The sequence below is a fragment of the Emys orbicularis genome, chromosome 15 (genome assembly GCF_028017835.1).
Source record: "Emys orbicularis isolate rEmyOrb1 chromosome 15, rEmyOrb1.hap1, whole genome shotgun sequence".
NCBI classification, from domain to species: domain Eukaryota; kingdom Metazoa; phylum Chordata; order Testudines; family Emydidae; genus Emys; species Emys orbicularis.
In genome coordinates this window covers 33,142,920-33,157,752 of record NC_088697.1, presented here as the reverse complement: position 1 = coordinate 33,157,752, position 14,833 = coordinate 33,142,920, and the positions used below count along the sequence as shown (strand labels likewise).

At 46.7% G+C, this 14,833-nt stretch overlaps 1 protein-coding gene across 1 annotated transcript in view; it reads right to left on the bottom strand.

Moving 5' to 3' along the window:
• The window catches only part of CEP164 (centrosomal protein 164), a 66,171-nt gene extending 57,661 nt beyond the window's left edge, over window positions 1-8,510 (bottom strand). Inside the window, exons 1-4 of the mRNA XM_065417178.1 lie at window positions 8,423-8,510; window positions 7,495-7,606; window positions 6,692-6,905; window positions 3,661-5,427 (exon numbers count right to left, since the gene is read on the bottom strand). Coding sequence (XP_065273250.1) covers window positions 3,661-5,427; window positions 6,692-6,905; window positions 7,495-7,606; window positions 8,423-8,510 — 2,181 coding nt within the window. The remainder of the gene's footprint in view (window positions 1-3,660; window positions 5,428-6,691; window positions 6,906-7,494; window positions 7,607-8,422) is intronic.
• Between the last annotated feature and the right edge of the window lie 6,323 nt (window positions 8,511-14,833).

Genomic DNA, 14,833 nt, shown 5'->3' with positions numbered 1-14,833 from the left:
TGACCCATATGAACACAGAGTTATTTAGTTTACAACATCCAGGAGTTTGTCTGATTCACAAAATTCACAGAAACACCAAAACATCAGGGAAAAGATAAAATATAATACACCCATATTGGCATACACAAATGTAATAGATGCACATTCACAAAGAACATTATATGAATGCCTAGGAAGGTGGTCAGAACCTCTGTACTATTCTAATAAAATCAGGCCAGACAGCATTTCCGCTCTTGTACCCCTCTGCTGCTTTGCACAACACTGAATAACTGAAGTAGAAACCATGGCTGACAAATTCAGTTTCCTCAGCAAAGAAAAAGAAGTGACATTTATTATGAATTATTGTCCAGATGTCAATACTTGACTTTTCAAATAAGAACGAACGAAAAGGGTTAATATACTCTGGCTGTTACTTGAAACAACCCTTCCCTGCGCTGGTTCCTCCCATGACAGCATTGCCTCACTGTTGAGTTTCGAGCTGTTGGCCAGGAAGAGGGGGAGTAGGGATGCCCATGTGAAGTGATAACAGCTCGGCAGCCCAACTAACTGATTGTGTAGGACCCGGGCTAACTGTGCAGCTTCACCCTCCAATTACCCATGGGAGGCTGGGGGGGGGCGGGGTTCTCATCATTTTCTTGTTGTTATTCTAAGCAGAATAAGGCATGACAGTCTCACTGGGATGGCAAGGAGTCTCCTGCCCTACAGAAGCTGCAATAAGCAGGTGGGACTACAGCAACAACTGTGGGTGACAAGTAAAATTGTGGCAGGCAATTCTGCTGCAGAACTTCACCAAGGGGCTCTTAATAATTTCTACTGAGGTGTCTCCCATCTACAGCACAGCAAAAACCCTGAGAATAATTCCTACATCCCAGTTAGAGGGGTCAGAGAAGAGCCACGGAAACTATTAAAGGACAGGAAAACATTTTAGAATGAGAAATTCAAGGAGCTTGATCTATTTAGCTTAATAAAAAGAAGGTTAAAGGGTGATACAGTCTGTAAGTACCTGCGAGAGGAACAAATATTTGATAATGCACTCTTCAGCCTAGCAGCAAACGTAGAACAAGATCCAAGGGCTGGAAGTTGAAGCTAGACAAATTCAGACTGGAAATCAGATACACAGTTTTAACAGTGAGGGTAATTACCACTGGAACAGCTTACAAAAGCTGTGGTGGATTTTCTGTCATTGAGAATTTTTAAAGCAAAACTAGATGATTTTCTAAAAGGTCTGCGCTAGCTCGAACAGGAATTAACTCGGGGAAGTCCTGTGGCCTGTGCCATGCAGGAGGTCAGACTAGATGATCACAGTGGTCCCTTCTGGCCTTGGAATCTATGAATCTCTAAACAAATGTAAGTCCCATAAAGGGCTGAAATCAAACAGGACAAGCTGGAGAAAATGCCAAACTCAACTGACCTGATCAGAAGAGCCGAAGTTTAATTGCACTTGTAAAGGTGGGCTGAGAAACTCTAGGCTAGCTCGAAAATAATCCTCTCATATAGCAGTGACACAAACAGGCCCCCCACCAAGGACCTGAGTTACCACCACAGAGCATCTCAAAGCTCTATTTTACACAGTGGAATTTTTTATCCAGCAAGACATACCTTGCAATACTCTGCCCAAGGTAAACTTGAAACTAATGCATGCTACAAATACGCCTATGGTTTCCCAGCACCACTCTGTAGCATTTCTTCAGCAGAGCACGTGGGTGTCGGCAGAGCACGTGTGCGTCAGGAGATCAGTCTCCTGTACACGGTGTTTATACAAAATTACAGACTGAAAACACAGTTAATTCACTAGCGCACTGGGGGACGGGGAAGGAAGATAAACGCACACTGCTCTCTCCTCCACCAAGTCGTTGCCAAATCAATGGTTATAGTGAAAATTACACATTCTCGGCTTAACTAGTGATTTTCTACCGATGGCTATTAACTGTGTGTGTGAAGCTGGGGGTGTTAGTTGTCCTTCAGCAAGAAAAACTCACTTCCATTCAGCTAATTAAAACTTTCAGGATAATCTGCAGTTTATCTGATATTTATAGTCATAGTTATTATCAGCTAAGGGGGTGCTACCACATGCTGGTAATTGGAAATCGAAGCTAGCAATTCAGTGGAGTCACAGCTGGATACCAGCAATACGGGAGCAAAGCACTTCATTAACATTACACACAATGACCTTTTATTTTATTTCTTCAGAACACACGATTTGGCAAGTCCTTATTAAACTGAAGCAATTACTTATGAAACAAAGAACAAGCCAGCCCAGGACACACTTCACACCGACGAGGCACCTCCCGCTGTATGCCGTGGAGGAAAGCACCATGGCCCAAAACTAGTGTATCTTATAGCAGTGGGGGATGCTCAACTGTGCTGCCTCTTGGGGAGGAAGAGCAAGCTTCAAGCACATGCAGCTGCAGGCCAGAGCAAAACAGCTTGAGCGCTTGTCATCCAACATTAAATACTACCTGGATTTTTGTTTAATTAACAAGGCAATTGTAGCCCAGGATAATTGTCCTAATAATGGAGAGGTGGGAGCTCTAAAAAGAAACAAGAATACTTTGGATTGAATTGTTTTATCAAGATATGAAGGGCGGAGAGTTTGTCCCGTGATATTCAAAGCAAAACACAGTCAGAGAGCATTGCTTGCATCTGCTGCGTACTCCCATGTCCCCGGGGTTCACGGTCAGCTTTGCAGGGAGGCATCACTTTTAATGGGTACTTTGGAGTCTTTTGGTTTCCCAAGAGCGGGGGCGAAGGGGAAAGAGGGAGAAGACTGCTTTCAGAGATGGCACCAGTCTATCCCACCTTTGCTCCTCTCCCATGAATTTACCTGGTTTGAGTTTATCAAGATGTGTCATAAGACAACAGCAGTGGTGTTCAGGTCAGGACTGAGGTCTGCTCAAAGAAGTTTCTGCAGCACCTACCTGCAAAAGGCCTGGGGGGCGGGGGGTAGGGGCACTGTGCTAACGCTCAACTTCCATGAGAAAACAAGTTCATGCAACCTTTGTTTTTCTGAATTTAACAGAAAGGGTGGCCCTGTGGTTAAGGCACTGAACTTAATTCCTGGCTCGCTCATACCCCCTACATAACCTTTGCCGAATCACTCTTGGTGCCTCAGCTTCCTGTCCGTAAAATGAAGACACTTTCTTTCTCCCACCATTGGTCTATCTTATCTATTTAGACTGCTCACTCTTCAGGGCAGGGTCTGGCTCTGTGTTTGGACAGTGGCTAGCACAATGAACCCTGATCTCAGCTGAAGCCTCAAAGTAAGTGGAAAACAAATAAGGGAGATGTTCCTAGAGATGACTTTGTAATTAAATGTAATAATCCCAACCCATGGACTGCTCTGTGTGACCTGTTCGATAGTTCAGAAGACAGAAATAATATTGTATTATTGTAGAATTCATCCAGGATATAAGTTATGAGGTGCTTACCATGCCAGGAAGGTCAGCAGGAGGGTATTTTTCATCCTGCACCTCAAAGCTTTAATAAACCCCCAAATATACCTGCCACATCAGCTCATGTGACTACCACCAGGAAGATAATTTCCCTTTCTCCTGAAACTTAGCTCAGCAGAGAGAAAATGCCCACTCTCAACTCCTCGGATTCATTTATAATGGTACAGCAGACCTGTTACAGAGGGATTTTTAAGTCTAAGCTGCCTACCTCATTACTGCCTGCTCCTTCACAAAGCTCCAGTTTGCTGTAATCCTCAGTCACTTTTCCGCTCTGGGTCAACTCTCCTTCCACCTGTCGACACAGCCTGCTGCTTTCCTGGCACTCAGCTGTCTGATAAAGCCAACCAGGAGAAACCTGTAAACCCTGTGTGAACAAACCTGCCTCTAGCCCTCTAGGAACTGGCTCTGTCCTTTGCTCTCCTTCTCCTGTTTCTTCTTGTCTGCCCTCATTGTTCTTCTCAGGGGCACCACGTGAGCTACTCAGTTTCATGTTAAAACTGACACAACGATGTTCCTGACTAGGTACTTGATCATTTTCCTGCACATACTGACAGAACTTCTCATCCTCAGAGTTACAGTCACCCTGCGACTTCCCATTGGCTGAGCTTTGTGGTGGAGTTTGGAGAGTTCCTGTGAAAGGGTGAGTGGGTAGAGGCCTTTTAGCAGCAGCAGCAGCAGCAGCAGCAGCAAGCAGGTCTGTCTGTCTGTCAGACTCACGAGAGCTCTGGAGATCCCAGGAGAAGTTATCAACCTCTCCCAAAATCTGTGATGCAAAATGATCAGCTGAATTGCTTGTAACACTGCTGTCAGGTTCAGGCCCCAAACTGTTTGCCTTCTCCTTGTCTTTGTGCTGTACAGCAGAGAGAGAAACAGGCTCTGACGCAGAAATATCAGCTCCTGCTTGAGCATAAACTTCTACCCGTCTGGTGTAGGGTAATGTATCTGCAGTCACTTCAGGAACTGCCGGGTGGCTGTCGAATATGTCTTTTTTCGGGGTTGCTTGTAGGCCTGCTCCTTCAGATTCAACAAACTCTGCCTGCTTTGAGCTCTCTCTCTCACACTTGCCGACAGCCTCACTGCTCTTGCAAAGTTTGGTGGCTTGACTCAATGCCTGATCCTGAAGTTTTCTCTTCCTTCTGCTCTCAACTGCTCTGCTGTGTGCCCTCAGCTCTCGTTGGGGACAGTGAACATCAACCTCCTCCATCAAACTCAGGTCTTCTGTGGGACTGGCATCAAAGAGAATCATTTCACATTTCCTGCTGTAAAAAATATGGTCAGGGGCACTGGGGGTCAAGAAAGCTTCATTTTCATCGGCTTGTGATAAACCTGGGCCTCTTTCTTTATCACCACCAGGCCCGGTTGATCTTTCTCTGACTGATAAGCCGTCATCAGGCTGACAGACACTCTCTCCTGGCATTTCCTCCTTCTTTCGGTTGTCAGACAGCTTTTCCTCAACAAAGAGCATACCTGTGTCCTCCAGAACCTCGGGGGAATCAAGGACACTTCTCCCATTCTCAATGTCTTGTGAACACGATTTCTTTGACACATAAGAAATGGACTTTGTCCTAACAACATCTAAACCTTCAGACTCTGAGTCAGAAAAACCAAGACAAGGCTGGCCTCCAATTTTTGGGGACTTGTCTTGGCCCTGCTGGTTGTCTACATCCGATTTGCTAAAAGATGGTGTTCTTCCTAAAATTTTCGCCACATCAGCTAAGATCTGGTGAGTTCTGCTGGACTTTGCTGTGAGAAGTGGCTGCAGTTTATTTGGGGAAGTCCCTGCAAACTGTCTGTTTGAGTCACTTGTCTCTGGTGGTCTCTCAGAGGTCTTTCCTTTACCTTTCTTAAGAAAGCCCTCGTTTCTAATCTGGCTAACCTGATCTAGATCAGGACTTGCACACTCAGAGGACAGGATGGGAGAGGACATTCGATAAAAGGATGTTGAAGGAAGCATCCCTGGCTCTGGCTGCATTTCCTAAGTAAATAAATATTAGCAGATAACTAAAATACACAACATCCGATACATACACTCATCTACAGCACGAAATGGAACAGGATGTACTTGGAGCATTTGAAATAAGAAACACTATCTGAAGTCCCTCAAATTGAAGGCTTGGGCCTTTTCCATGGAGGTCCCTGCCTGGAAGATTCTACCCCCAAGAGTTTGTTGGCTTTCAAGGTCTGGTGCAAGGCACATCTTATCAGCCTGACATTTACCCAATTACTGGTTGAACTGGGAAAGTTCTCTCTATTTGAAAAGGGAGGAATGGTTTGCCGTTGGGATGACTACTCTTGTTGCCAACCAACAGCAAAACAGATGAATCTATTGCTTTTAAGGCTGTGCCTGGTGCCTAGATACCATAGCAACAGGTGCACAGTTACTTCATAAATAACATTGGTTGTTCCTTCCAATGAGAAAAACTGCTCCAAAAATTCTACAACCCACCCACCCACCATCTAAGCACAGCAATCACTCCATCCTGGAAAGGCAGGAAGTAAGAGGCATGGCCTGAGTTCAGGGCTCTGAGCCCATGTTCTGCAAGGGCCTGTGATCAAACGTGGGTATGGCAAAGCATTAGGAAACAGGAGTATCCTAGAGACATTCTGGGTGTGCCACTGACCGAGTCTAACTCAAAGTCACCGGAGCATCTTGATACCTTGGCCCAGTCAATTGGGAAGAACTATGTGCTAGAAAACCTTGGCCAGCACAAACAAAACAAGAGACACTTTGGGCCCTGCAGTAGCCTTGACTTGATTTAGGAAGGGGGCTCTGAACTACTCATGCCACCACAGGGCCCCTCTGGCACCATAGCAACTCCACAGTCCCAGAGGAAGACTGGAGGGAGGGAGCATCCACTGAGCCCTGTCTTCCTTCCACCTCACGGCCCCTCAGACCATAAAGTCATTGGGAGCATCACAGAAAACCAAGTGCTGAGTTTAGTGACCTTGAGGGTGAAACTGGCAGTAGCTGCTTCCCTGAACAAGCCAATTTCTCCTCTGGCCTCAGGTTACGAAGGGATTTGGCCCAGTTGTTAAAAAATGAAGTTAAAGAACAATTGAAAATGATGCCACGCCTGCCTCCATCTGCTCCTCTGCACAGCCCCCCCACAGCCACTTCATGCCTGTCATTCATTCTGCCTAGCCTCCAATACCACAATAAGTAGCAGCCATCACCAACTCGCAGCTGGTCACTTACGCTCAGGCTGGCTCTCCCTAACAAGCATCTCAGGTGTACTCACCGCAGCATGTTTCATTGGCTCTCTCTCCTTCTTGTCTTTCTTCTCCTTCTTGTCTTTTTTCTTCTTCTTGTCTTTCTTTTTAATGCTGCCATGAGCCGAAAGCTTCTCCCGCTCCTGGATCACAAGTTCTCTGTAATGTTCATCACAAGGGTGGTCCCATGTGGATTGGCCATTAGAAAAGTTAAAGTAATAGATGTCGCCAGTGATATCTTGACTGATGTGGGGAAAACAGAACACAGACAGGAGAGAGTCAGGGCATCAGCTCTGTGCCTGCGAATCAGCACACTCAGCTGGCAGCAATGCTGCTGTGTGTGGCCACAGAACCTGTCATCTCAGGAATATATAGAGCTTTACAAACGCTGGCCATAGGCTCCCTTTGGTGCATAGCAGAAGTGGAGCATGCTGCCCCAGAAAAGCCCCAAATACACAGGATGGGGGAGCAGCTGCCCCACAGCACAGTCCTGCTTCCATCACGCTCATTTCCCAAACTACTTCTTCCCTCTCCCTAGGGCAAGGGCAGCATTGCCACCATTCTTTAAGGATCACCACACCCCAGTGAAGTACAGTATTGTATTATCCCCATTTTACAGGGGCATGTAACAGGCATGGAGGGGAAGTGACTTACCCAGGATCACAAACTGGTTCTGTTACAGAGATAGGAATAAAACCCAGGAGCCCTAATACCCAGTCCCCTGCTCCAACCACTAGGCTACTTTCCCCTACTTATTTGACAAGCACCCAGAGAGGGATTAGCAAGGAGAGATTGGCAATCTACTGAAATAGTGCTGATTTAAATTTCTCACCATGGTTTCCACTCTGGAGGTAAAGGAGCCACAATGCCTTCTCTGGCCAGCCACATCAACTCCAGCTCATTCTCAGGGTCAATCCCTATCTCCCTGGCAAACTCCTGAATTTCTGTAGTAGAACAGAAGTAGAGGAAACAAAAGTCAGTAGAAGACAGTGCGGCAGACAAGCAAGGCTGTGTGTTCCTGTGCAAACCTGTGCTCAGTACAACCCAGGGGTGCTGGGAAACCCCCTCATTGAAGCCACTAGAATTGGGATGTTTTCTATAGCTCTGTGCAGCCTATGTGCCAGGGAGCATCTTACAATGGGCGAGGCAAGGCTGAACTCTGCAGGGGTGGGAGACAGAGGCAGCCACAAACTGAGGTATATCCATGGGAATGGAAACCAGGAGCCTTATTCTACTATCTCACCGCCGTACGTCGGAATTAACTGTCTGGAAGTCCAGTGAAAACCAGTGTAAGGAAGAGGACAATCAGGTCCCAAGAACCCTGAATCCCAGCGTCCCGCTCTAGCCACTAGCCGACACCATCTCCTCCCTCGTTTTCCTAAAGGAGCTCGGCTCTCTTGCTCAGCCCCAGGTGGCTGGTTTCCTCTGTGACAGTCCCAACGGCTGCAAGGGAATGGAACCAAGAGTCAACTCGGCACCGCTTCTCAGTGAGGGCACTGGCCAGTCTGACTGGACAAACGTCAGCCTCTAAATCTGCCTTGCAACCCCTCCGGCTTGAATTTGCTGGCAGATCAGAATTTCTTTGAGAGACTGGCTGTTACTGATGCACTACCGACAGCAGGATGGAGTGCCACTAACACAGGAGCTACCTTTTCAACTCTCCAACACACTGAACATCACTCATTCTGCCTGCTTTTCCATTCTCCTGCAATATTTGAGAGCCCAATTTTTCTGCTCCGAGGAAGGCAGGTGCCAGTTACCTTGCTCACTAGGTATGTATGTTTCATCATAATCTTCTTCTAGGATGAGCTGATCCCCAATGCGTATAGCGGGTCCTGCCATGTCCATTCATAAGGGGACACACTGACTGCACCTAGTAGTGAAAACACAACCAATGTCCTTAGCTAGATATAAATGAATTTCACTCATTACAGATTAATTAGCAGATATGCATGTGGGGCTGTGACGCTTTCTTGGGGAGCCCAGAACTATAGGTGACCTCATTACCCTCTTACCAAGAGAGAGACTTGCTGGAGCTAAACTGGGTGACAGCTCCCTGTCAGCCCAGTCTGTTAGCCAGCCAAACAATCTCCTCCAAAGCTCTGCCAGCTTTGAATTTGCCTTGCAGGTAACACTTGACGAACCATAGTCCCAGAAACTCCCTGGAAGAATGTGCCTCTTCCGCATCCAGCCGCCACTGGACACCCACAGAAATTACCAAATCCTCTGTCTCCAAAGAGACAGTGTGCACACCAGCCCGCTAGGTGAACTGAGGATCCTCACTTTCGTATTACGACACTGAGGAGAACATATAGTAAAACCAAGAATAAGTTTATTACTAAAGAACAGAAATTCAAGTGATGATACTAAGCAAAGATAATAGAAAGATCTGGTTAAAACAAAAAGTTTCTGCAAGACTAGAACTTAACTCTAGCAATTTAATCTTTTCTAAAACAGGCTCTCATCTAAAACTTCTCCTGTAGTGCTTGCTGGAATTCAGACATACCAGGATCCAGACTTTCATGATTCCCCTAAGCACTACAAAGGGTTTCCTCAGTAAATCGATAAACCTCGGGTCTTTTTCCCCCTCTTCTTATAGGCCAGGACACCTTTGAAATGCATCCTGTGAAGCGTATCCCGAAACAACGTTCCTTGCCCCGCTGGTTGCTCTTTGAGGTGTAGGTGCCAAGCTGTCGATGTTGTCCTTACGTTCATTTGCTTTTTTTGTTGCCTCAATATGTGAATGTAATCCCCATTGTTTTTAGCTAATCCTGATTAATTAACATTAGAGACAGGGAGATAACTACATCCTCTCCTGTCTGGAAGAAAACCTGTTTTTCCTCTTTGTTTGGTTACAGACTTAAAGCAGAATATCGGTAAGTATCCATAATTCCTCCTGTAGTGTTCTTACACTGCACAAGGATATTAATGGCCAGTACACTATACGTTTTCATTAGATACCTTATATGACATTCTTTATAGATAAATGCCATGACAACTATGTGTTAGGTGTAGTGCCTTTGTCAGGTCTGACTGGAGTTTGCCAGTAGGCACTGAGGCACTCCTAGGGTCACAGGGGCCCTGAGCGGGAAGTGCAGTGGGTTCGACAGACCAGGACTCAGCTACATCGACAGGGCAGCTGCCAATGATATGGTGATTGCTGACTCGCTCCTCCGACACACAAAGAATTGCAAGCAGCCCTGGTATAGGCCAGATGGTTTCTCTAGAATTGTTATTGATCATGTCTTTGTTAAAAATCATTGGTAGTCATTGGTCATGGATGTACGAGTTCACGATGGCGCTAAACTTGACATGACCATCAGCTTCTGCTGATAAATGTGCACCTCCAACTTCTACAACAGCCAGTTAATGGGGCTGAAATTAGTCCAATTCAACCAAAAGCTATTCTTAGAATTGAGGTATCAGATGGCTTTTTGTTCTGGGCTGCTCAAGGCTGTTGAAACATTACAGACTGAAGGAATGGAGTAGTTTCAAGTCACCAAGGATGATGACTGCCAGCTCAGGGCTGTGGCCACAGCCCTTCAAACATCAAGCACTGATCAGTGAGGAGATGCTCACTGCAGCTGGAGCTAAGAAAAAAGGTACATTGGTCATGAGCAAAAGCAGAGGCTGAACGGGTTAAACTTTGGAACAGCATCCAGTCATTGTGTAAGAAAGATCAGGAATCCTGGTGGTCAACTCAGGCAGCCAGTTTTGGACTGGCTGCCACCAGGCACAATCTCTGCAGTCTCTATGCAACTGTGCAGTGTCTGCAGTGGAGGGTGGTACAGTAAAGAACCGGGATAGCAGCATCAGCCAGAGTCTGCAAGACCACATAATGATGTTCCTCAATTATACACTGCCTGAAGAGGGCCAAGAAGTTCCGGTAGAGCCACCTTCTTTTAGCCAAGAAGAGATCCGGATTCCAGTCTGTAAGCTGAAGCCTGGGAAGGCACCAGGAGTTTGTAACATCACCACTATCATCACTGAAGACAGGTGAGAGTATTGTTATACCAAGGCTGCATAGACTCTTCCAGACCCTCTGGAGCACTAACATAACTGCCATCAATTGGAAGGCGGCATTATTTTTACTCTGTTCAAAAAGGGTGATAAGGCCATATGTAGCAACTCAGAGGTATTACACTTTTGTCAATCCCAGGGAGAGTCTTCGCTTCCATATTAATGTCTTTAGTCAACAATGCACTTCATGGCAAAGGCCAGGATACTCAGTGTGGCTTCAGACCTGGTCATTCACCTTGAGACTGCTTTTTGAGAAGATGGATGAATTTAATAAGCTGCGTGCAGCACTTTTTATGGACTTCCATCAGGCCTTTAATTCAGTGCATTGAGCAAGTTTGCAGGATCTGATGAGATGACTTGGAATCCCTGGGAAGATAATGTCAATGATAGAAGAGCGCTATAAAAGGAACAGAAAGCTGTGTTCAAGTCAGTGGCAGATACACAACCTGGTTTCCTATTTCCACAGGAGTTCGGGTAGGCTGTGTTCTGTCGCTATCGTTATTCAATATCAGCACCAATTCGTTTATGGATAAGCTTGAGGAGCCAGCTGTCGGTGACAGTGAGCTAAACACCCTTCTATTTCGAGATTTCAGACATGCCAATGACACTGCCTTGTTGGCTCAGATTGGTGAATCGCTGATCTGGCTGGGCAAGAAGCAGTGCGCATTGGTCTGGTTAATCCCTGGCCATCACCATCAAGCGACCTCCAGTTCCAAATTACAATCCGTTTAGTATTAATCTGTCTAGATGGGACATCAAGCAGGTGGCAACCGTCATATCCTTGTGAAGCAGCACAGACGGTGCTGGAGGGTGCTCAAAAGATGTGGACATTGGTATAGCAGCAACTGCTGTCATGTTGCAGGCCCTTCAGCAGCCTCTGTGGGGACCTTGTGGCATCAAACATGCCACAAAGCTACAGATCCATAGAACCATGGTGATACCAGCTCTGTTGTACGGCAGAGAGATGTGGGTGCTGAAGAACATCAGACTGAGGTTTTTAATTCTCATGGTCTTTGTGAGCTGCTCCACATTAAGTGGCAAGACAGCATCAGAAATGAGGATATGAGAAGTTGAACCCAGCAACTGCCTCCATCAGCACTGGTTCGGTTTCAGTGGCTTTCTTGGTACAGACATTACTAGAATGGAAGACCAATGTATTATGAAGCATGTGAACCAAGTAATGCTGCTACACAGCCAGCAATTACCATGGTTACCAAAAGCTTCAGTGGTGTGGTAAGATTGCCAAAGATAGATATAAACTGAATATCCAGCCAGACCACCATAAGGATCTAGGGAGAGATCGATCCAGGTGGCACTTGATCTGCAAGGAGACTATGTCCCTTTGGATTTGCCATGACGATGATAACGTGTCCCAATTATAAAGTTATTAGAAGACTATCCCCAATATTAAACATGAACGGTCACTTATTTGTGATGATTATTTAATAGTTTTACCCCACATAAAGGCCGGACAAAAGAACCATTAGTGCCCCGGAAAACCGCCATCCACTTTTTCTCGGTGATGTTCAGTGGGTCTTTCACTTCCTGTGTGCCTTTGTACCAGTCAATCATCACTATCAAGAGCAGGCAGCGTACCAGGCAATGTTGTCAACACGCTAACAATGACAGCTCTAAGTACTAGCACCACACTGCTGCCATCATTGAGCTCTCCTTGTCTTTTCCCTTTCCAATGACCTCAGACAGCTCTGTATTTTTAACTCTCTTATGTAAAATGAGCCACGTAACCAGCAATTAATCCTACTAGGTCCCAGACTGCAGTATTTTCAAGACCACAGGATCAAAGTAGCACCACAAATCCTACTCCACATTCTCTCCTGAACATACGTGACCTAAAACATCTGAATATGGACAATTTAAGCTTAAGGTGCTTCCATTCTTATTTCTTTACTAGTGTTTATAGTCATCTCACTCACACACAGTCTTTAGCAGCAGAAGAAAGAACAGGAGTACTTGTGGCACCTTAGAGTAACAAATTTATTTGAGCATAAGCTTTTGTGGGCTACAGCCCACTTCATCAGATGCAAGAAGTGGGCTGTAGCCCAAGAAAGCTTATGCTCAAATAAATTTGTTAGTCTCTAAGGTGCCACAAGTACTCCTGTTCTTTTTGCGGATACAGACTAACACGGCTGCTATTCTGAAACCGGTCTATGCTGACTTATTCCAGTTAATTAAATCCCAATTTGTACATGTACCAAAGTGCTTGTGTGTACAGTATATATCACCACATAAACTTATATTGTGAAGCCATGAGCTACCTACCACACTCATGAAATGGGTATGCTGTTCCCAGCTTGGTATTAGTGGCTAATGCCTTCATTAACCACCACATATGAGGAAATTAAAAACAACAAGGCAGAGTGCTGGCATAGAAACGGATTTTCATGATCTCCTTGCCAAAAGCAGAATGAGGGACGGACTTCACGCCCGCAGCACACAGACCTGCTCCCTCACATCCTTTCCGTATGCACACTCCCCTGGCACCCCCACATGCTCTCAGCAGGAACTCTCCCAACTCTTACCCCCCATGGCACTCCCCATTCCCCACGGCACAGCTTGTGCACACCCACTCACACCGAGTCCTGCACCAGCTTTCCCCCTCCACTTGCACATTCAACGCCTACACTCACCCCCACCGCCACTCCCCCTTGCACACTTACTCACCTCTCACACTTATCCATCTCTTACTTACCCACCCCTTGCACACTTACACACCGCCACTCCCCTTGCACACTTACCCACCCCTTGCACACTCGCCCCCCGCCCCATTCCCCCTTGCACACCCGCGCCCCCTACAGGAGACGCCCATGACAGGGCGGCCTTACCTTCCGCGGGGCCCCCGCACCTCCCCAGCCTGGGCCACCCCCCGGTCCCTACGGGCAGCGCCAGCGGGGGGAGGCGGCCCCCAGCCTGGGCTCCCCACCCTCCGCTTCCATGGACGCCTGGGGGTTGCCCTGGACCGGCCAGCAACTACTTCCGGGTTTGATCTAAGCCTAGCAACGGCAGGGCCCGCCCCAACCTCCGCCTGATTGGGCGCCGGGGAGGCCCGGCGGCAATGGATTGGTGCAGGCGTCGGACCGAGTCACGTGGGTCCTTTAGCTGACCCAGGGCTTTGTGGGAGTTGTGGTCCGCTTCGTGGGCTGTAATGAGCCTCCTTGGGTATAACGACCCCCTCCCCAAACCGGGGCCAGTGACACTACGGGGCCCACAGGGGACATGCCCCCCAAAACTGGGCATCATGACCCCTGGGGTCACCCCCCAAAACTAGCGTCATGACACCACCCTGGGGATGCCCCCCAAAACCTAGTGTAATGAGACACACAGACAGGGGCCCAACCCCCCAAGCCCATAGGGGACACAATCCCCCCCAAAATTGTTACTTCATGAGAATTCCAGGGGTCACTTTTTTAAACAAAGCTGTGAAACAACCTATTAAAAATCCTTTCTTGGTTAGTACAATTTTAGATCAGTAGGCACCAAACTGTGGTCTGTAGAAGGCTTGCTATATTAGCTCTCCTCCTCACTTTCTCCAGCTAAATCACATAAAGAGACCATTAAAAATACAGATACGTTTCCTAATGTTACATTTCCATGTATGCAATTGATGTAATTGCAAGATCTTGTGTAACTGTGACTAATGGGAGTGGAGATGTCTCGGAGGCCTTCTCTCTGTTAGGATATAATCCAGTGGTCTCCAAACTTTTTTGATCGTGCACCCCTATCAGTAAAAAAAAATTTTGAGCACGCACCCCCTGCCACACGGCTCGGACTCCCGCCTGAACTGATTAAGCCAAAAAAGCATACCTCCTGCTGTGCACCCCCCTTTGGAGACCACTGATGTAATCCACACTAAGAGCGTGTTAAAGAACCTCTACCTGAGATTATTAACATTGAATGAATTTTAGGGCCTGATCCTGCAGAGGGAACCATTTGGATAACTCCTGGTATTTACATTAGCCCCATTAACATTAAGAGCCTTATTTAGAAATTTGGTCACCCCTTTTAACATACTCAGCAGAGGAGGGCTCCCCAGCCAGAATCTTTAGCCAGGTTCTTTGAATATTAACCTGATCCCAAATAAGTAAGAATATACTATGTTAACTTTTTTTGTAACTGCTTTAAAGTTAAAAAAA